This window comes from Sminthopsis crassicaudata, chromosome 5 (genome assembly GCF_048593235.1).
Source record: "Sminthopsis crassicaudata isolate SCR6 chromosome 5, ASM4859323v1, whole genome shotgun sequence".
NCBI classification, from domain to species: domain Eukaryota; kingdom Metazoa; phylum Chordata; class Mammalia; order Dasyuromorphia; family Dasyuridae; genus Sminthopsis; species Sminthopsis crassicaudata.
Genome location: NC_133621.1, coordinates 271,536,194 through 271,559,509, shown reverse-complemented (window position 1 = coordinate 271,559,509; position 23,316 = coordinate 271,536,194). Strand labels below are relative to the sequence as shown.

The 23,316-nt window shown below is 33.5% G+C and overlaps 1 protein-coding gene and 1 long non-coding RNA gene across 4 annotated transcripts in view; one reads left to right on the top strand and one right to left on the bottom strand.

Annotated features, from left to right (window-relative positions):
* Positions 1-23,316, bottom strand: part of LOC141544657 (uncharacterized) — a 95,200-nt gene that overhangs the window by 20,303 nt on the left and 51,581 nt on the right. The window lies entirely within an intron of this gene.
* The window catches only part of LOC141544655 (uncharacterized), a 160,977-nt gene that overhangs the window by 92,197 nt on the left and 45,464 nt on the right, over positions 1-23,316 (top strand). Inside the window, exons 33-37 of the mRNA XM_074271052.1 lie at positions 10,070-10,685; positions 12,914-13,030; positions 15,465-15,605; positions 17,793-17,875; positions 19,544-19,637. Of these exons, the coding sequence (XP_074127153.1) occupies positions 10,070-10,685; positions 12,914-13,030; positions 15,465-15,605; positions 17,793-17,875; positions 19,544-19,637 (1,051 nt within the window). The remainder of the gene's footprint in view (positions 1-10,069; positions 10,686-12,913; positions 13,031-15,464; positions 15,606-17,792; positions 17,876-19,543; positions 19,638-23,316) is intronic.

The following is a 23,316-nucleotide window of genomic DNA, read 5'->3' as shown; positions in this document are numbered from 1 at the left end:
CTGCTTTTTGAGCATCTCTCATAACGTGCATTTCTGTCTAATAACAATCATCAGTACAATGCAGGCATTCTTTGCATCTTGCTTATATTATTGCACTTGCCTTTCTCTTTCTTTCTCTGAATAAAGACCTTCCACACACTAATCCATTCTTCGAGGCAGCCAAAGTGATTTTCCTCAAGCATAAATGTTACCATGTCATTACTCATCCTCTTCTAGGAGTATTGGCACCCTATCATCTCCAAGATCAAATAAAAATCCCTTTTCTTGCCTCTGAAAGGCCATTATAACTAGCCCTTTCCTGCTTTTCCAGATTTTTAAAAAATTATACCTTTTTAATGGGGAAATCAAACTATCACTTTTTGCAGATGATATGATGGTATACTTAGAAAACCCCAAAGACTCTGCTAAAAAGCTATTAGAAATAATTCATAACTTTAGCAAAGTTGCAGGATACAAAATAAATCCACATAAATCCTCAGCAGTTTTATACATTACCAACACAATCCAACAGCAAGAGATACAAAGAGAAATTACATTCCAAATAACGGTCCATAGTATAAAATATTTGGCAATATATCTACCAAAGGAAAGTCAGGAATTGTATGAGCAAAATTACAATACTCTTGCCACAAAAATAAAGTCAGATTTAAATAATTGGAAAGACATTAAGTGTTTTTGGATAGGCTGAGCAAATATAATTAAGTTGACAATACTCCCTAAACTAATAGTGCAATACCAATTAGACTCCCAAGAAACTATTTTAATGACCTAGAAAAAGTAACGACATAATTCATATGGAAGAACAAAAGGCCGGGAATTTCAAGGGAATTAATGAAAAAAAAATGAAGGTGGCCTAGCTGTAAAGCAGCAGTCACCAAAACCATTTGTTATTGGCTAAGTAATAGACTAGTTGATCAGTGGAATAGGTTAGGCTCACAGGACAAGATAGTGAATAAAAAGAGCTATCTAGTGTTTGACAAACCCAAAGATCCCAACTTTGGATAAGAATTCATTACTTGACAAAAACTGCTGGGAAAACTGGAAATTAGTATGACAGAAACTAGCCATGGACCCACACATAACACCACATACTAATATAAGATCAAAATGGATCCATGATTTAGGAACTAATGCAAACAAGATTAGAAGGGAAGTAACAAATTGGGAAAACATTTTTACAGTTAAAAGTTCTGATAAAGACCTCATCTCCAAAATATACGGAGAATTGACTCTAATTTATAAGAAATCCAGCCATTCTGCAATTGATAAATGGTCAAAGGATATGAACAGACAATTTTCAGATGACGAAAGTGAAACTATTTCCACTTATATGAAAGAGTGTTCCAAATTACTATTGATGAGAGAAATGCAAATTAAGACAACTCTGAGATACCACTACACACCTCTCAGATTGGCTAAGATGACAGGAATAAATAATTAACGTTGGAAGCGAAGTGGGAAAACTGGGACACTGATGCATTGTTGGTGGAGTTGTGAAAGAATCCAACCATTCTGGAGAGCAATCTGGAATTATGCCCCAAAAGTTATCAAACTGTGCATACCCTTTGATCCAGCGGTGCTGCTACTGGGCTTATATCCCAAGGAAATACTAAAGAAGGGAAAGGGACATGTATGTGCCAAAATGTTTGTGGCAGCCCTTTTTGTAGTGGCTAGAAACTGGAAAATGAATGGATGCTCATCAATTGGAGAATGGTTGGGTAAATTATGGTATATGAATGTTATGGAATATTATTGTTCTGTAAGAAATGACCAGCAGGATCAATATAGAGAGGCTTGCAGAGACTTACATCAACTGATGCTGAGTGAAATGAGCAGAACTAGGAGATCATTATACACTTCAACAAGGATACTGTATGAAGATGTATTCTGATGGAAGTGGATATCTGCAACATAAAGAACTAATCCAATTCCAATTGATCAATGATGGACAGAATCAGTTATAGCCAGAAAAGGAACACTGGGAAGTGAGTGTAAACTCTTTGCAGAATCCAATTCTTCCTTTGCAAAAAAAAATAACAACAATAAAATTCGATTCTGCACATATATATTGTACCTAGGATATACTATAACATACTTAATATGTATGGGAATGCCTGCCATCTAGGGGAAGGTGTGGAGGGATGTAGGGGAAAATTCAGAACAGAAGGGAGTACAAGGGATAATGTTGTAAAAAAAAATTACCTATGCATATGTACTGTCAAAAATGTTATAAATATAAAATTAATTTAAAAATTTAAAAAAATTATACCTTCTTATTTTCAAGATATATGCATTGGTAATTTTTCAGCATTGACAATTGCAAAGCCTTTTGTTCCAACTTTTCCCCTCTTTCCCTCCACCCCTGAGTTTCCCTTGGCAGGTAGATTCCTAAGCAATTTGTACTATCCATAGTTACTTTAAATGGAATTTCTCTTATAAAACTCTAACTGTTGGATTTTGTTAGTGATATATAAGAATATATATATATATATATATATATATATATATATATGTATCTATATGTGTATATATATATATATATATATATATATGAATGCTTATGACTTATGTGGGTTTATGTTGTATCCTGCAACTTTGCTAAAGGAATGGATTATTTCTAATAGCTTTTTAGTAGAAACTTTGGGGTTCTCTAGGTATACTGTCATATCATCAGTAAAGCATGAAAATTTGGTTTCCTCCTTACCTACTCTAATTCCTTTAATCTTTTTCTCAATTCTTATTGCCAAAGCTAGCATTTCTACTACAATACTGAATAGTAATGGCTATAGTGGGCAACCTTGTTTCACTCCTGATCTTAGTCGGAATGTTTCCAGTTTATCACCATTACATATGATGCTTACTGATGATTTTAAATAGATGCTATTGATTATTTTAAAGAAAAGTCCTTTTATTCCTATATTCTCAAGTGTTTTTAGTAGGAATGGATGTTGGATTTTATCAAATTTTTTCTGCATCTATTGAAATGATCATATGGTTTCTGTCAATTTGGTTATTAATATGGCCAATTATACTGATAAATGCATTCCTGGTATAAATCCTACTTGATTTGTATTATCCTGGGGATGATTTTCTATAGTCTTTTTGCTAATATCTTATTTAAGATTTTTGTATCAATATTCATTAGGGAGATTGGTCTATAATTTTCTTTCTTTCCTTTCAACCTACTTGGTTTGGGTGTCAGTACCATGTCTCTGTCATAAAAGGAATTTGGTAGGAATCTTTTATTCCCTATTTTTTCAAATATTTTATATAGCATTGAAGCTAATTGTTCTTTGAACGTTTGAGAGAATTCACATGAAAATCCATCTTGTCCTTGAGATTTTTTTAGGGAATTTATTAATAGCTCGTTCTATTTCTTTTTTTCTGAAATGGGAATATTTAAGGGATTTACTTTCTCATTTGTTAATATGGGAAGCTTATTTTTTTGGATGTAGTCATCCATTTCACTTAGGTTATCAATTTTATTGGCATAAAGTTGGGTAAATCTTATTATTTCTCTAATTTCCTCTTCATTGGTAGAAAGTTCTCCCTTTTCATTTTTTTTATTAATTTATTTTTTAAATTTTCAAAATTATTACTTTATTGCTTAGTTGGGGGCAAAGCTGAATTTTTCTTTGAGGCTTTGGCTTACATATGTTGTGGTGTTCGTCTCTTGTCTTGAGTTGGTGTCTTGGGTGGCTCTGGCTCCATAACTGCTCTTTAGAGTGAGTTTTTGTTTGTTTACTCATTGCAAACTTACTTCCTGAATTGGGACTTTGTGCAAAGGTCATGCTCTACATAGTTCTTTCTCAGCTCCTAGATTATGGAAGAAAGGCGATCATTTTCAGCGGATGTATTAGTCACAAGAAATCTCATTTGTTTAATGTCATTCTGCAGCTCTTCAATTCTCTCCATCAGCTTTGCCTCCTTGGAAGCAGTTTCTAGCAGTAAGCATTCTTCTCTGTTCTCTCCATCATATGTGACCCGCTTATGGTTGCTGTGACATTCTGCTAATGCCTGTTTCAATTGATGCAGTTCCAGCCTATGGGACTCTAGTTCTGTTTCCAAGTCCCCATATTTCTGTTTCAAGTCAGCATTTTCCTCGAGCACTGCCAGGCCATATGTTGCAGCCTGGACTTTCTCCTGGGTTGTCTCCTGCAGCTCGCTGGATAACCGTTCCACTTCTGCTCTCAGAAGTGCCAAGACCCTTTCCTATTCCATAGGGGAGAAGCTGGGCCCGTGCCTGCTGAGGCCGGGGCAACCCCTCTCTCAGCCCGCAGAGCCCGGTACGGTGGTTTGAAACTCCTCTAGCGTCTTAACGGTCCCCTCGGGCTACATGGAGGCTACAGATTTGCCTGCTCGCTTGTCCCGCCCCCTTCCCCCTTTTCATTTTTAAGAATAATAATTTGATTTTCCTCTTTCCTTTTTCTCATCAGATTTACCAAAGGTTTGTCTATTTCATTGTTTTTTTTTTTTTTTAATAAAACCAACTCTTAGTTTTATTTATTAATTCAATAGTTTTTTTTTCACTTTGAGTATTAATTTCTCCTTTTAATTTTAGAATTTCCAGCTTATTTTTTATTGGAATTTTTTAATTTTGTCTTTTTCTAGCTTTTTAAGTTGCAGCCCAATTCATTGATCTTCTCTTTCTATATTTTATTCAAGTACGCCTCTAAGGATATAAAATTTCCCCTTATTACCACTCTGGCTACATCCCACAAATTTTGTTATGATGTCTCATTGTTGTCATTATCTTGAGTGAAATTATTAATTTTGTCTATAATTTGCTGTTTCTTCCAATCATTCTTTGAGATGAGATTACTTAATTTCCAATAATTTTTAGTCTATTTACCCCTAACTTTTTGTTGAATGTAGTTTTTATTGCATCATGATCTGAAAAAAAACAAACAAACAAAAAAAAAAAAAACATTTACTATTTTTGCCTTCCGGCATTTAATTTTGAGATCTTTATGTCCTAACATATGGTCAATTTTTGTATAGGTTCCATGAACTGTTAAGAAGCAAGTATACTCTTTTCTGTCACCATTCAGTTTTCTTTAAAGATCTGTCATACCTAACTTTTATAATATCCTATTTACCTCTTTAATTTCTTTCTTATTTGTTTTGTGCTTTTATTTATCTAATTCTGAGAGTACAAGTTTGAGATCTCCCACTGTTATAGTTTTGCTGTCTGTTTCTTCTTGCAGCTCTCTTCACTTCTTCAAGACTGTAGATACTATACCACTTGGTGGATATATGTTTTTTATTGATATTGCTTCATTGTCTATGCTACCCTTTAGCAAGAAATAATTTCCTTCCTTAGCTCTTTTAATTAAATCAATTTTTGCTTTTGCTTGATCTGAGATAAGGATGGTTACCCCGCTTTTTTTTTTTTACTTCAACTGAAACATAATAGATTCTGCTCCAGTCGTTTACTTTCTTACTTTCTCCCTGCTTTAAATGTGTTTCCTATAAGCAAGATATTTTAGGATTCTGACTTTTGATCCAGTCTGCTATCCACCTTTGCTTTATGGGAGTGTTCATCCTATTCACATTTACAGTTAAAATTACTAATTCTGTATTTCCTGCCATCTTATTATCCCCAGATTATGCTTTTCTTTTTCTTGACCTCCTTTACCCCCTTTCCCAGTATAAAACTTATGGGCCCCATTTTCATCATGCAATTTAGGATCCCTCCCTTCTCCCTTTGAATCCCTTCCCCTTTCTTGTACCCTTCCCTTATTATGCTTTTCTTTTTCCCTTTTCCTCTCCCAGTTTTTAAAATGGTAAAAGAAGATTTACTCTAAAATAAATAGGTCAATTATTTTCTCTTTGAGCGAACTCTGATGAGAGTAAGACTCACACAATGTTCCTCCCCTCTCTAAATTCCCTCAGACCTGATAGGTTTCCTTTGCTTCTTCGTGGAATGCAGTTTCCCTCTTTTTATCTCCCCTTTTCCCTTTTTCTGACACAATCCCCTTTCCATTTAGAATTCCCTTTTTTATGTTATATCAGTAAATTCAAATTATATATGTAGTCTTTGTGTATATCCATGAGAGAAATACAGTTCTCAAGAGAGTTCCTTTTACCTTTTTCTGCTTTTCTTGAGTCATCTGGTTTTTCCTTAGAAACAAATGGAATTCATCTGTTTCAATAAATGTCCATTTTCTTCCATGGAAAAAAATGCTCAGCTTAGTTGGGTCGTTTATTTTTGGCTTCATTCCAAGTTCTTTTGCCTCTTGGAATATCAGATTGCAGGTCCTAAGATCCTTTAATGTGGAGGCAGCCAGATATGAGTGATCCTGATTGTGGCACCTCAGTATCTGAATTGTTTTTTTTCCTGGCTGCTTGTAATATATTTTCCTTAGTCTGATAGTTCTGAAATTTGGCCACAATATTCCTTGATGTTTTTATTTTAAGGTCTTTTCCAGAAGGTGCTCGATGAATTCTTTCAATGCCTAGTTTACCTTCTGATTCTAATACATCTGGGCAGTTCTCTTTGATGATTTCCTGTAAAATAGTATCTAGGCTATTTTTTCATCATAATTTTTGAGAAGGCCAATAATACTCAGATTATCTCTCCCAGATTTATTTTTCAGGTTTAATGTTTACCAAATAATTTTTCATTTTTTTTTTTGGTTTTACTTGAAAAATTCTTGATATCTCAATGAATTATTCATTTCTATTTGTTCAGTTATGATTTTTAATGGGTTATTTACTTCATTAGCTTTTTAAACTTCTTAATGTATGTGTCCAATCGAGATTGTAAATGAGTTGTTTGGCTCTATGGAAATGTTTTCCATTTCACTAATTTTATTTCTTTTTTTAGTGAGTTATTTTCTCTTTCCAATTCACAAATTCTACTTTCCTGAGAGTTCTTTACCATTTCTAATTCACAAATTCTGTTTCTTTGCAATTCTTGGGAGTTCTTTATTTTCCAATTCACATTTCAGGAAGTTGTTACTCTCTTACATAGCTTCTTTTCCTTTCCCCATTTTTCTTCTATCTCTCTTTTAAGATCTTTAATTGTTTCTTCTAGGAGAGCCTTTTGTAATGGGACCAGGTTAGATGCCCCTTTGGCGTATTGTCTGGAGACTGTCTGGTATTAGTCTCCTCAGGATGGAAAACCTATTCTCTTTCTGTATAGAAGTTATCAATCATTCTTGTGATTTTTTTTACTCATTTTTTTAAAGCCTGTATGGTCTGCCTTCAGGGCAAAGAGGTTACCAGCTTCCTCTGCAGAGCAGGGATCGATATATAGACAGTAGCTGTCCTGCAAATGGGCTGCAAGGAGTGTCGAGGCATGGGAGTGCTCTGAAAAAAGTTCCCCACCAGAAGTGACTCAGGCCTAGGTATTTTGGGGCTGAGCAGGGGAAGTGCCCAGTGAAGAGCCCCATGGTATGGATTAGTGACTGCCCAGGGGCTAGAGGCTGAGCAGTGAAAGTGTCACGATCCCAAGCCAAAGCCCTGCTGTGGGGCTGTGGCTATTAGCAGTTGACCAGTGAATAGCCTCTCAGTGACTGGAAGTGTCTCTGCCCAGGGATGCACAGTCATGCTTCAGAAGTTCTATTGCCCCAGGCCACCGAACTTGCCACTTTGCAGATAAGAGGCTATCCCCGGGCTGCACCCCTCTGCCATACAAATTTGTGACTGCCCCAGCCTGTGCTGCAGAATGTAGCTTCCCAGTTGAGCTGTGGTAGGTGCTGAATCACTTCCAGTTTTGGGTGGGTATAGACAGATCTTGTTAGGTTCTGGCATTTTTTACAGTATCCTCTACCTTTGGCTTTAATTTCTCTATTGTTCTACTACTTTGTAATCAAGGCAGAGCAGTAAGCCTATGGAAGAGTCGTTTCTGTAAATTTTCTAACCACAGAGGCCACCCCCTCCAGTCTGCTCAATATGCCAACCTCTAGTTCTATCCCTGGTTGCGCTGGTCTGTTCCCACTGCTCAGAACAAACCTTTTCTGGTGTTCTTCCAAATTATCTTTGGCTAGCAAGTTGTTGTACTTCTACTCTTAGTGAATTTTACCAGTCAAGTGCTATTTTTGAGGCTCAATTGAATAATTGGTCGGGACGGTATGAGAGGAGCTTAGAAAGTTGCATGTGTCTTCGCCACCATCTTAGCTCCGCCCTTTTCCAGTTTTCTCACATTTTACTCCTCTTCCTAACTCTGAGATCCAGATCTACTGGCTCACCTGCTATTCTTTTTCTTCATTGTAAGACCACATTCCCCTATGGTACACAAACATTTGTTTGAATATTTATTTTTTAATACATATTGAGTTCCAAATTTTCTCTCTTTTTCCTCCTTCCCCCCCCCCTGTAAAACATTAACCGATTTGATGTTGATTTTTTTAGATGTTGTCATGTAAAACATATTTTCATATTAGGCATGATGTGAGAGAAGAACAATTTAAATGGAAAAACAAAACAAACAAACAAAAAAAAAACATGAAACATCTAAAGTGAAAATCATATAATATGACCTTCATTCAGGCTTCATCAGTTCTTTCTCTTGATATGGATAGCATTTTTCATCATGAATCCTTTGAGATTATCTTAGATCATTGTTTTGCTGAAAAGAGCTGAGTTATTGATAGATGATCATGACCCAATATTGATGTACAGGGTGGTAATTCTGATCACTTAACCTTTTATCATTTCATATAAGTCTTTCCAGGTTTTTCTGAAATTTCACTGCCTGTCAAATTTTTAGTGCCTTTAGTAATGATGTGCCTTCTTTTCTGATGTTACCTCTCAAATATTCAATATGTAACTTGCTTTCATGAATGTTATTGATATGTTTTGAGGACTTAGAATATAAGCACCTAGAAGGGAGGGATTAGTGTTTTTGACTTTTTTTTTTGACTTTTGACTTTTATCCCCAGTGCTTGGTATATAGGAATGAATGCTTGTTTACTGAAAATAACTGACTTATTAAGAGTTCTATGCTATACAATAAAAGTTTATAAACAGCATGCATAATCTCCATTGACTTTCTTATGGGAGTATTTGAGAATTATTTCTTCCTCACAATATAAATGATCCTTTATATTTTCAGTAGGATAGTCATTCCATGTGATTCTAATCTAACACTTTTGAAGGTTAATCTCCTTATTTTTAATTATACTTAGTTTATTCTCTCATTCATCATTGAAATATGTGAAAACATTGTCTCAATACCTCCATCATGGAGGGTTGTGAAATACTGAAAGTAATTAGTCAACAATAGGAACACCTTAGCACGAGTCTAATCAAAGTAGGTCTTCTTAGTTTTTATTTCAAATTCTGATTACCACTCCAGACAATTGTCTTCATCAATATAAATAGTATAGGCAGGGTTCTTGACTTCTCAGTGGCTCAGACACCTCCATTTAGCATGCAGTCTACATCTTCAAACCTTAAAATAGTGGTACAAGCAGACTGTAAGCCGATGTTTTGACTAGTATTGGATTTGAAATACTGGTGGATATCTGAAAAATTACAAAAAGAATCTTGATGGATTTGTCTCTTTTCAACAAAAATGAAGTTTTTCAGATCAATTCCAGTAGAAACGTGTGAGAGAGAGAGAGAGAGCCATCTGCATGCAAAAGAACAGTGTAGAGACTGAATGTAGGTCTCAACATCATATTACCTGTATTTTTAGTTGTTGATATTTGCTTGTTTTCTTTACTTCCCATTTTTCCCTGTTTGATCTGATTTTTCTTGTGCAGCATCATACATATGGAAATATGTACGGAATAATTGCACATGTTTAACATATATTGTATTACTTGCCATCTAGGGGAAGGGGTGGGGGCACAGAAGGGAGAAAAAATTTCAGAAACAAGATTTTGCATTATCTTTGCATGTATTTTGGAAACAAAAACGTATTTAAAAATGCAATACAATAGAACAATATTAAATAAAAAGGAATCCTGAAAATTAGAATGAAAGTTTCTCTCACAAAGTTCAATGCAAAATTTCCTTTTGATTATTTTAAAATTTTATCCATTTTAGTAATTTTTCAAGACTATATAACACAATTACTTACAATTATTTTTTTTCCAAATGCAATACTGAACTCTAGATTGGAAGGTGAAAAACAAAACAGAGAAAAACTACAGACACAAATGCATTACCCTTCTTGTGCAAGTTCTGCTGTGCTTGAAGAGGAAAGTCAGACATCAAAACTAAACCTTCAGCGAAAACGAGATAAATTGCTTCTTTTAAAGGACAGCCTAATAGATAAGATTGACATCCTGACAATTGAGCTTTCTAAACTCGAAAATGAGATCTACCAAGTAAATAATGACCATAGAATGAAGACATTACTTTTAGAACAAACTCAGAGACAATTAAAAGAGTTCAAAGATAAATTAAAGCAACTCAAAAACGAAAAATCTATACAACAGAAAAACTTGAATAAATTAATTTTCAAAGAAGAGTCCCTGCAAGAAAGATTAGCCCAAATGCAGAAGAAAATTCAGCTGCTTCAGAAACCTTTTGAAGATTCCCAAAACAAAGGGGTCTTCATATCAAAGGGTGTCCAGGTTCAGTTTAAGGATAGCCCCATGACTTTTTGTGCTGATACTGCAAAAAAAGATCCTGTGCTAGAAGAGAGAAATAAAGAGTCAGTTGATGAGAGATGTATTTCTTTAAGAGACAAACTAGGTAAACTTGAAAATGAGAACTCAAAAAACAAGGTAAGTCTTTAAATATTGTCTGACAAACATTTAATATTTTGAAATGAATTTCAAAGTTATTTTGATCAAGATAAATTAGGAATTTGATTTTCTGATATTAGTAACTTTCAATGTAAAATTTCTGATATGCAAAAAAGGACGATGAGAAAGCATTCATGATAAAAAAAAAACAAGCCAATATCCATTTTTTTAGATAAGATGACTAATTTTGATTAAAAAATATTGTGTGCGTTAGCCCATGAAATTTTAAATGCATTATAGCAGTTAGTGAGTGTAGATGGAGTTAAGCACTTTTAAGTAGATACTGATCAACTTGTAGTTCTAATAATTTGCCTAGCATTCCATGTAATGCTGCAATGGAATAAATCATTTGACTCACGGAAACAAGATAAATCCTGAAAAAATATTCTAGGCATAATGTAACAATTCAAATGAGTCATCTAAACTGAGATACTGTTGGACATTACCATTCATAACCATTGAAACATGTTTATCAATCTGAATAGTTTTAATTCAAACTAATATGAACTGATTTTTTAAATATTAAAAAGCTGATCATATTTTTAATAAAATCATAAAGATTACTAACTATGTTTCTTTAGAATTTAGGACAACAGTTCTCTTCAAAGAGACTGTGATTGTGCATTAAGAATTAATTTTGGTGTGTGGTAATAAAGCCATTTTTTAAAGTTTGCTTTTGATTCCCTACTACATATTTATTGTTTATGTCAGTATTTTTTCACTGTTTTTACTAATACTTCTTGCATGATTTCCAGAATTGCAGTTTATGGCATCAGTGCCTTTCATTTACTGAAAATTTAGCTTTTTTACTGTCTAATAGAAGGTCTCATTTTCTCTGATGCTTATCACGTTTGCAATAAGTGGAATACTACCAACTATAGCACTGTGCAGCAATTTCAGATGAAAAAAATTATATTTTATATTTAGTTTTTATGATCAGGTAGTTGGATATAGATTCATTTCATAGTGGAATTTAATGTTTTTGTACTGATTCAGTTATTTTTGTCAATTATCTTTAGACAATTTTACATTTGTATCTCTTCCTTATTTCCTTTTGAAATATTACTAGAATTTAGTTGACTTTTTACAAGATAATTAATCGTATCTAATGAGATAAAAATGTTAAATGCATTTTACTTTTTAGTTACACTTACTATTGTCACAAATGCAATAGTTTTCTTTATAATGAAACTACACAGGCTTTTTATAATGCATGAATATTAATACACACATATATATTCTTGTATTTTGTGTGTATATGTATATTTATATATGTTTGTATGTTGGTCTTCTACTAGGTTAGAGAATGAAATGAATTTATTTCCCTTTTTTTGTAATCTTGCACCATACTGTATATCTATAAGTGAAAGAGCTACCATATTTTCTATAATTTTCCCCATTTTCTGTCCATTGACTGGAAGATTGGAATCAGGAGTATAATTTATAACCTTGTATAAAAAGGAACTGCTTTAAAGACTTAACAGGGGCAGCAGCCCCTCTGTCCCGTTCCTTCTTCCCCCCTCCCTTTTTTTTTTTTTTGTTTCTGCTTTCATCAAATCAGATCAATCCCTTCAAGTAATTTTGTCATGCCTGACAAGCCTAACAGTGATCAGATGATAATTCTCCAGGGGAAACTATGCGAGGAAAGAAAATTCATCTTCTTATCATAAATGTTCTTATTCATATAAGGGCACGTGCAAAGAACTTTTTTTTGAAAAAGAGAAAGGAAAAAACCTAATGTTTCTATCAGATATAAGAAATTATATAGTCTACCTCTACCATTCCCCCACCTTCCATGTGAATTGCATATGAAAAAGTTTATCTCCTACATGGCTTTGGAGGTGTTTTATTTCTGAAGACAGAATGAAAGTAATGGTTTATGATGAGCAAGAAAAGAGGATAGCATTTGGCCCATGCTTGAATGAAAGATGTGTGATATAGGGAAAATAATTTTTTGTTCTACGAACCAAGTTCCAATCCTTTTCTTGATGACTATTTTTATGACAGCTTACTTAACCTCTTTGGGTCTTAACTTTCCTCAAACTGCAAAATGAGGTGATTGCATTAAAAGTCCCTAAGACATTTACTAAAACCATGCTATGATAATCATAAATATATACAGGCAAGTAAAAGCATATTAATTTCATAGAAGATAAAGGTGCTATATAAAATCAGTAATAGAAATTCTACATACATATTTCTATCAGGATACAATAAGAAAGCTACGAGAAAAAATGGCAGATTCCCAAAAAAACCAACTCACGACTTCACAAGAGATTCAGTCACAACAAAGAGATTTATTTTTGATGCAAAAACAACATAAAGTATGTATGCAACAAATCCATAATTTCTCATTGATTAATGGAACATTTTCAGTATAATACTTTTTTTAACCAATAGTATAATACATTTTCTGATAATTGTGCCTGTCATTTAAACTAACAGAACGAGACCTATAACATCTACCATTTGTACCCCTTAATACCATTTTTATATTGGGATAATTATATTTACTCATAATATCCTTACAGAAGGAATGATATGTTGTGTGTTTTTTCCTGAGTATTAAGTATATCATACTTTAACTATGTTCTTATGTATGTATGTTTGTGTGTGTGTATAGATAAGTGGATCTATACACAGACACACACACACACAGGCTACTTGGTGGAAATATGAATAGAACTTTGCATCTAAATTTGGAAAGATCTAGGTTCAAAAGTGGCCTCAGACAATATAGGGAAGTTACTTTATCTTTCTTAGCTTCTTTAACTGTACAATGTGTATAATCAAAGCATCTACCTCCCAGAATAGTTGTGAGAATCCAATGAGAAAAGAATTCTAAAGCTCTTAGCACAGTGCCTGATGCATAGTGGATACTTAGGGAATGCTTGTTTCTCTGCTCCAGAAACATAAAAGTCAATATTTTCAGTTATATATAAAAGTAATCATTGTCTCTTATATTTTGAGTAACATCTCTGAATGTTGAGAACCAGTTCCCTTACTTGCTTAACTTCAGTATAACGGTTTTTACTAAGAACTGGTTTATTGCTAGTTTCTTTTTTTCAAAACTTATTCTTTAGTATTTGTATGCTAGAGAAATATTTCTGGTTTTCAGAAATCAACATTGGAATGGAATAAATTTTGTTTCCCAAATCAATTTTTTCCTCTATCACTCAATTCTCTTTATTTCCCTCCCATTCTGTTTGGACCATATTGATGCAAATATTAACTTTTTAAAAAGCTTTTCTGTTGAGACTGTCATCAAGGAGCTAGATGTGCACTGAACTTGATAAGGAATCACAGGGAAGCCATCAATCTGTGTCTATATGAATGAACTCAGTAAAATGCATTCAGAGCAAACTGGCACCTTCTCTTCCCTTTCTTCTTTCCCTGATTAGGGTAGTGACTAAGCTATATTAGAACTGGGTAAAAATTGTGTTTCTTTTTTCTTTAATTAATGAATGTCAGTTCTGTGAATTATACTATGAAAGGATCTGATTAGGTTAACAAGTATATGGGAAAGCCATGCTCTCTTGTCTTTGAAGAATTTGCAGTTTCACTGAGAAGTCAATGCAAAATAGGGAAAATTTCATTACAATACAAGGTATCATGGAAACAAGCACCAAAGGACTTGTGTTATAAGTAAAGTAAGCATTTATTTAAGAGAGCAAGAGTGAAGGACACAGAGAGAGAGAGAGAGAGAGAGAGAAAGAGAAGGTGGAGGGGGAGAAGGAGGAATGGAGGGCAGGAGAGAGGGAGGCAGACAGAGAGCAGAAAGAAAGATCACTGTGCTTTTACCTTAGATCAGGTGACACTTAATCTAGTCTTTTTCCCAACATGAAAAAAAATAGCCATCACAAAATTTCTAAGTTAGCACCTCTGGTGAAAGAGCAATTGCCAAATAGCTCAATTTAATAACATATTTTAGATAATTGCATAAATATAATTTGTCAAAAATCTACATCAGAAAGTTACTTTTCCAAAGATTATTTTTCTCTAAAACATGTATTTGTCCTTTGAGCAGCAATTTCACTATGTAGCTTGATAATCAACAAGCATAACCTTGATCATTTTACACAAGAAATCTCTGGTGTAGTGTATTGGTTTGGAACTGAGAAAATTAGAAAATTCATTCTCTGTAATTTTCTAGCTAGAAGACCCTTAAAAACTTTCTCCAGAGGAAACTATGAGAGGAAAGAAAATTCATCTTCTTCTCATAAATGTTCCTATTCATATAAGGGCAGGTGCAAAGCACTTTTTCTGAAAAATAGAAAGTAAAAAACCTAATGTTTCTATCAGATATAAGAAATTATATAGTCTACCTTTACCATTCCCCCACCTTCCATGTGAATTGCACATGAAAAAGTTTATCTCCTACATGGCTTTGGAGGTGTTTTATTTCTGAAGACAGAATGAAAGTAATGGTTTGTGATGAGCAAGGAAGAGGATAACATTTGGCCCATGCTTGAATGAAAGATGTTTGATATAGGGAAAATAATTTTTTGTTCTACGAACCAAGTTCCAATCCTTTTCTTGATGACTATTTTTATGACAGCTTACTTAACCTCTTTGGGTCTTAACTTTCCTCAAACTGCAAAATGAGGTGATTGCATTAAAAGTCCCTAAGACTTTTCCTAAAACCATGCTATGATAATCATAAATATATTCAGGCAAGTAAAAGCATATTTATTTCATAGAAGCTAATGGTGCTATATAAAATCAGTAATAGAAATTTTACATACATATTTCTATCAGGATACAACAAGAAAGCTACGAGAAAAAATTGCAGATTCCCAAAAAAACCAACTCCCGTCTTTAGAAGAGATTCAGTCACATCAAAGATTTTTATTCTTGAAGCAAAAACTACAGGAAAAGATTGATGAAGACATGCATAAAGTATGTATGCAAAAAATCCATAATTTGTCATTGATTAATGGAACGTTTTCAGTATAATACTTTTTTTAACCAATAGTATAATACATTTTTTGATAATTGTGCCTGTCATTTAAACTAACAGAACGAGATCTATAACACCTACCTTTTGTACCCCTTAATATCATTTTTATATTGGGATAATTATATTTACTCATAATATCCTTACAGAAGGAATGATATGGTGTGTTTTTTTTTTCCTGAGTATTAAGTATATCATACTTTAACTATGTTCTTATGTATGTATGTTTGTGTGTGTGTATAGATAAGTGGATCTATACACACACACACACACACACGCACACACAGGCTACTTGGTGGAAATATGAATAGAACTTTGCATCTAAAGTTGGAAAGATCTAGGTTCAAAAGTGGCCTCAGACAATATAGGGAAGTTACTTTATCTTTCTTAGCTTCTTTAACTGTACAATGTGTATAATCATAGCATCTACCTCCCAGAATATTTGTGAGAATCCAATGAGAAAAGAATTCTAAAGCTCTTAGCACAGTGCCTGATGCATAGTAGATACTTAGGGAATGCTTGTTTCTCTGCTCCAGAAACATAAAAGTCAATATTTTCAGTTATATATAAAAGTAATCATTTTCTCTTATATTTTGAGTAACATCTCTGAATGTTGTGAACCAGTTCCCTTACTTGCTTAACTTCAGTATAACGGTTTTTACTAAGAACTGGTTTATTGCTAGTTTCTTTTTTTTCAAAACTTATTCATTCGTATTTGTATGCTAGAGATATATTTCTGGTTTTCAGAAATCAACATTGGAATGGAATAAATTTTGTTTCCCAAATCAATTTTTTCCTCTATCACTCAATTCCCTTTATTTCCCTCCCATTCTGTTTGGACCATATTGATGCAAATATTAACTTTTTAAAAATCCTTTGTGTTGAGAACTGACATCAAGGAGCTAGATGTGCACTGAACTTGATAAGGAATCACAGGGAAGCCATCAATCTGTGTCTATATGAATGAACTCAGTAAAATGCATTCAGAGCAAACTGGCACCTTTTCTTCCCTTTCTTCTTTCCCTGATTAGGGTAGTAACTAAGCTATATTAGAACTGGGTAAAATTTGTGTTTCTTTTTTCTTTAATTAATGAATGTCAGTTCTGTGAATTATACTATGACAGGTTCTGATTAGGTTAACAAGAATATGGGAAAGCCATGCTCTCTTGTCTTTGAAGAATTTGCAGTTTCACTGAGAAGGCAATGCAAAATAGGGAAAATTTCATTACAATACAAGGTATCATGGAAACAAGCACCAAAGGACTTGTGTTATAAGTAAAGTAAGCATTTATTTAAGAGAGCAAGAGTGAAGGACACAGAGAGAGAGAGAGAGAGAGAAAGAGAAGGTGGAGGGGGAGAAGGAGGAATGGAGGGCAGGAGAGAGGGAGGCAGACAGAGAGGCAGAAAGAAAGATCACTGTGCTTTTACCTTAGATCAGGTGACACTTAATCTAATCTTCTTCCCAACATGAAAAAAAAATAGCCATCACAAAATTTCTAAGTTAGCACCTCTGGTGAAAGAGCAATTGCCAAATAGCTCAATTTAATAACATATTTTAGATAATTGCATAAATATAATTTGTCAAAAATCTACATCAGAAAGTTACTTTTCCAAAGATTATTTTTCTCTAAAACATGTATTTGTCCTTTGAGCAGCAATTTCACTATGTAGCTTGATAATCAACAAGCATAACCTTGATCATTTTACACAAGACATCTCTGGTGTAGTGTATTGGTTTGGAACTGAGAAAATTAGAAAATTCATTCTCTGTAATTGTCTAGCTAGAAGACCCTTAAAAACTTTCTTAAGGTCATTTACCTCAGACAACTCTTTAGGGTTTCTATTCTAGATGGCTGTGATCTATATTTATGAAGTGCCCTGTGCTACATTTTAGTGCATTTTACATATTGGGTGTATATGCCAAAAAGTGGATTAAATATAGTCACACTTGGAATATAAGAATACATAACTTTGTGTCTATGCAATGGGCTACTGCTTGATGGACTAGTAAAATTTTGTGAAATTTTAATACTTATGTACAGGCATCACTAATTCAGAGTTAAGGATAAGATTGTGATTTAATTTTTAAAGTTGAAAATTTTGAAACATTTTGTTTGGGATTTTTATAGTTCCAGAAATCTCGAGAGGAGGATAAGCAGAATTTTAAGGAGTATCTTCAGTATCTTAAGGAGAGGAAAGATTCTTTACAAAAGTAAGAGTCAAAGCATTTTTATAATTTAGTGTTATGTCTCGTTGCAGAGCAAATCAAAATAATAAATTGACAAAATATATTTGTAATAGAACATAATGCAAATCTACTTTTTTCTAATGGAAAAGAGGAATAATCTGCTTAAGTAGAATTTATTTTGAGATGAATAAATAAATAAATTGTACTCAGCACTGGGAATATAAATATCAAAAGTATCTTGGACTTCAAGTAAAATGTACCTTTTATAAAGTAACTGACACTTTGGTCCTGAGAGTTTTCGGGATGAGAAATGTAGGAAAGTAGATTGGATGACATGTTCCAAAAAATACTGGTGTTCATCTTGGCACTTTATTCAAGTGTTGCACTTTAACCATAATGGAAATCATCAGCAGAATTTCAATGGATAAGCCATATAAATTACTGCTAGAAAATAATTATTTTTCCCATCAAGATCTAGGCTTGAAGCAGTGTAATCTAATGTATCCACAACCTGCTTCCAAATCATGGAAATTTTTGTTAGGTTTGAATATCTGACTTCTTATTTGCTGTGTATCATGGGCCAGTCACTTTGTTTCCCACAAAATACTCTCAAAGTATACATTGAAGAACTGCCACAGGTACACACTGAGAGAAGCAGTTTCTTCATGAAGATTTCCCTATTTCAGTCAAAATATTACACCCCTTATTACACCCCCCCAACAAAATGTCCCTTCAAAAAGCATCTTGACTAATTGTGTCTTATGAGGATTTTTCCCCAGAATTATATAATTAGCTTTTTTTTTCATATCCAGTTGCTAATATAGCATATACTTATGTTAAACTCTTTCTGAAGAATTATCAAAACACAGATTTTCTTTAAAAAAAAAAAAGAAAGAAAATTGGCCGACTTTTTGATCTCTAGAAACAATCGTAAGCGAACTAAGTCAAGTGAGAAGAGTTCAAACCTTGAGTCTGTGACTCTGAGTCAAAATCTGAACCTCTCAGTGCTGGTAGGACACTTTGGAAGGCATAAGCTTGCAAGTTTGAATAGGTGGACAATATCTACCTACAACAAGGAAATCACTACTCCCAATCACACGATTTCAGATCATGATCATGTTTGTTTGAGAGTTATCCTAAAAAAAAAAAAAAAAAAAAAAAAAAAAAAAGATATACTTGTCTAGATAATATCATTGTATGATAGGAGATAGGAGTAATTATATGCAAATATAAGTATCTTAGAAGGATTTCTTAAAAGTTTTCCTCATAACTGTGTCCCAGATTCGAAATAGTATCTGTTTTTGATCCCTATGCCTTTGCATAATCCATAATGTGGAATTTACATACACCTCTTGAAATCTCTAGCTCACCCAGTCAAAAAGCTCACCCCAAAAAAAGCCCATAAGTCTCCCATAAGACTTTCTGTGTGTTCTTTTTTTAATTCCTTTCTTCAATTACTTTATATTTATTCCCAGTATCCTGTATTCATTTATTTACCTGTGCATGATGTTCTCATTGGAATAAAATGAAATATTTTAGAAGCCAATTTTTTTTTTTTACTTTTCTCTTTAAATCTAACTTCCAGTCTTTGCAAGTAAGGCACTGAAACTTATAAGAAACTGTTAAATTCAATTAACTATAAAAAAGTTCTTCAAAGCTTTGAATTGTTGACAATATATTAACTTTTTATAGGCTTAAAATGAAAAGTGCCACATTTGAAGATGCAATAAAGCAGCAAATGAACAAAACTGGAAAACTTCCCAAACAGTTTTTGGAATTTCTTATCGTAAGTCAGCTCTGGGATTTAATTTTTCTCATTTGAAAAATAATTTCTTTAAGTGGTAGATTACACTGCTTCAACAATTCTAAGTTGAGGGAAATAGAGTTTCCTATTGTTCTTTTTTTTCCTTTAATAGCTTTTTCACCTTTGCATAATCTTCTACATTTTTCTTCCTCCTCTCCTCTAATACATCAAGCAATCCAATATAAGTGAAACACATGCAATCTTTGTAAACATATTTCCATAGTCTTCATGTTAAGAAAGTAAATCAAATCAAAAGGGAAAAATATAAGAAATAATAAAAATCAACCAAAAAGAGGTGAAAATATTACGGTTTCATCTACATTCAGTGTCCACAGTTTTCTTTTTGTGCTTGTATATCACTTTCCATCACAAGCCTATTGACAATTTCTTGAATCTCTTCATTGTTAAAAAGAACCTAGTCCATCACAGTTGATCATCACATAATTTTCTTGTTAGTGTGTACAATTTTCCCTGGGGGGTTCTTGCTTCACTCAACATCTGTTCATATAAATCTTTCCAGGCTTTTCTAAAATCAACCTGTTCATTATTTATTTATAGAATAATACTCCATTATATTCATATAGCATAATTTATTCACCCATTCCCCAAATGATGGGCATCTACCCAATTTCTAGTTTTTACAAAATTACAAAAAGGGCTGCTACCATTTTTTTTTTTTGCACAAGCAGATCCTTTCCCCTCTTTTATGATCTCTTTGGGCTACAGATCCCAGCAGAGACACTGCTGAATAAAAGGGAATTTAGAGTTTGATCATTCTTTGGGCATTGTTACAAATTACTCTCAAGAATGGTCAGATCATTTCAAAACCCCACAAACAATGCAATAGTATTCTAGTTTTCCCACATCCTCTTCATCATTTATCATCTTTTCCTGACATCTTAATCAATCTTAACCAAGCACTATGAAATGATACATCAGCATTGCCTTAATTGTATTTCTCTAATCAGTAGTGAAATACAGCATTTTTTATATGATTAGAAATGGCTTGTATTTGTTCAACTGAAAATTGTTCATATCCTTTGATCATTTATCAATTGGGGAATGCTTTATATCCTTATAAATTTGAATTCATCTCTATATATTTTAGAAATGAAGCTTTTATCAAAAACACTGGATAGAAAAATTGTTTCTCAGCTTTTTTTGCCTCCTAAACTTGGCTACATTGGCTTTGTGTGTGGAAAAAACATTATTTTCTTTTTTTTTAATGGCAGAATAAAGGCAGGAATTTGTCCAATCGCTTCCCCAGACTTTTCCAAACTCCTTTGAATAATGACTGTAAACAAATCTTAAAGGATTAGACCACCCAAAAAGTAGAACATTTTCCAGCCAAATCCAACTTAGAAGCAAGCTCAGTACAAAAGGTCTAAGGATACCAGGGTGGGAGTCCTATAGATTATTCTCATTATTATGGCAGTTACAAAGAGCATATACAGACAGAAAATATGGATGTGAGTTGAAAACTAAGGGATACTATCTTTTTGAAAAAATGATAAATGTAGAGGGAGAAAAGGGAATGGAGAAATGGAATGCTGCCAATTATCTGCCATAAAAAGGAACCAAGTAAAAGCTTTTATAGTGAAAGGGAGGTGAGGGAAGAAAAGGTGAGTGAGTGAACCTTACTTCCATCAGAATTCATTCAAATAGGAAATAACATATCAATAAGAGTATAGAAATCTATTTTACCCTACAGGAAAATAGAAGGGAAAATGGGATATGGGAAAGGGGGAGGATGATAAAAGAGAAGGCATGTTGGGGGAGGGAATGGTCAGTAGCAGGATGCTTTTGATGAGGGACATGGTAAAGGCTAAGGTAAATAAATTAAACGTAAATAAATGGGAGAAAATAGAAACAGCAATTGGAAAAAATTGAAGCAAGCTTCTATGATGAAATAATATTCTCTAGAAAATGATGAGCAGGATGCTCTCAGGAAAAAAAAAAACAAAACAAAAAACAAAACAAAACAAAACAAAACAAACGAACAAAAAAACAAATTAAAAAAAAAAACAATCCTGGAAAGTTCACCATGAACAAAATCAAAGTATGCAAATTAATACTATATGTAAATATTCTAGGATGATCAACTAATGATAATGTTATTTTCCTCAGTGGTACAATCATCCACATCTTCCCTGAAGGACTTATGATCAAACTCTTATCCATACTCAGAGAAGGAACTGATGGAGTCTATTTATATATTGAAGCATTCTTTTTTTATTATATATATATATATATATATATATATATATATATATATATATATATATATATATATATATATATATATATATATATTTTATAATATTATCCCTTGTATTCATCTTTCCAAATTACCCCCCCTCCCTCTATTCCCTCCCCCCGACGACAGGCAATACCATACATTTTACATGTGTTACAATATAGTCTAGGTACAATACATGTGTGCGAATATCATTTTCTTGTTGCACAATAAACATTAGAATCCGAAGGTACATGCAACCTGGGCAGACAGATATTAGTGCTAACAATTTTCATTCCCCTCCCAGTGTTTCTTCTCTGGGTGCAGCTACCCCTGTCCATCATTGATCAACTGGAAGTGAGTTGGATCTTCTTTATATTGAAGATTTCCACTTCCATCAGAATACATCCCCATACAGTATTGTTGTTGAAGTGTACAGTGATCTTCTGGTTCTGCTCATTTCACTCAGCATCAGTTGATTTAAGTCTCTCCAGGCCTCTCTATATTCCTCCTGCTGGTCATTTCTTACCGAGCAATAATATTCCATAACCTTCATATACCACAATTTACCCAACCATTCTCCAACTGATGGACATCCATTCATCTTCCAGTTTCTAGCTACAACAAAAAGAGCTGCCACAAACATTTTGGCACATATATGTCTCTTTCCGCTCTTTAGTATTTCTTTGGGATATAATCCCAGTAGTAGCGCTGCTGGTTCAAAGGGTATGCACAGTTTGATAACTTTTTGGGCATAATTCCAGATTGCTCTCCAGAATGGCTGGATTCTTTCACAACTCCACCAGCAATGTATTAGTGTCCCATTTTCCCCACATCCCCTCCAACATTTGTCATTATTTGTTCCTGTCATCTTAGCCAATCTGACAGGTGTGTAGTGGTATCTCAGAGTGGTCTTAATTTGCATTTCTCTGATCAGTAGTGATTTGGAACACTCTTTCATGTGAGTCGATATAGTTTCAATTTCTTCCTCTGAGAATTGTCTGTTCATATCCTTTGACCATTTATCAATTGGAGAATGGTTCGGTTTCTTATAAATTATGGTCAGTTCTCTATATATTTTGGAAATGAGACCTTTGTCAGAACCTTTGTTTTTAAAAATATTTTCCCAATTTGTTACTTCCCTTCTAATCTTGTTTGCATTAGTATTATTTGTACAGAAACTTTTTAGTTTGATGTAATCAAAATCTTCTATTTTGTGATCAATAATGATCTCTAGTTCTCCTCTGGTCATAAATTCCTTCCTCCTCCACAAGTCTGAGAGGTAGATTATCCTCTGTTCCTCTAATCTATTTATTATCTCCCTCTTTATGCCTAAATCATGGACCCATTTTGATCTTATCTTGGTATATGGTGTTAAGTGTGGATCCATATCTAATTTCTGCCATACTAATTTCCAGTTTTCCC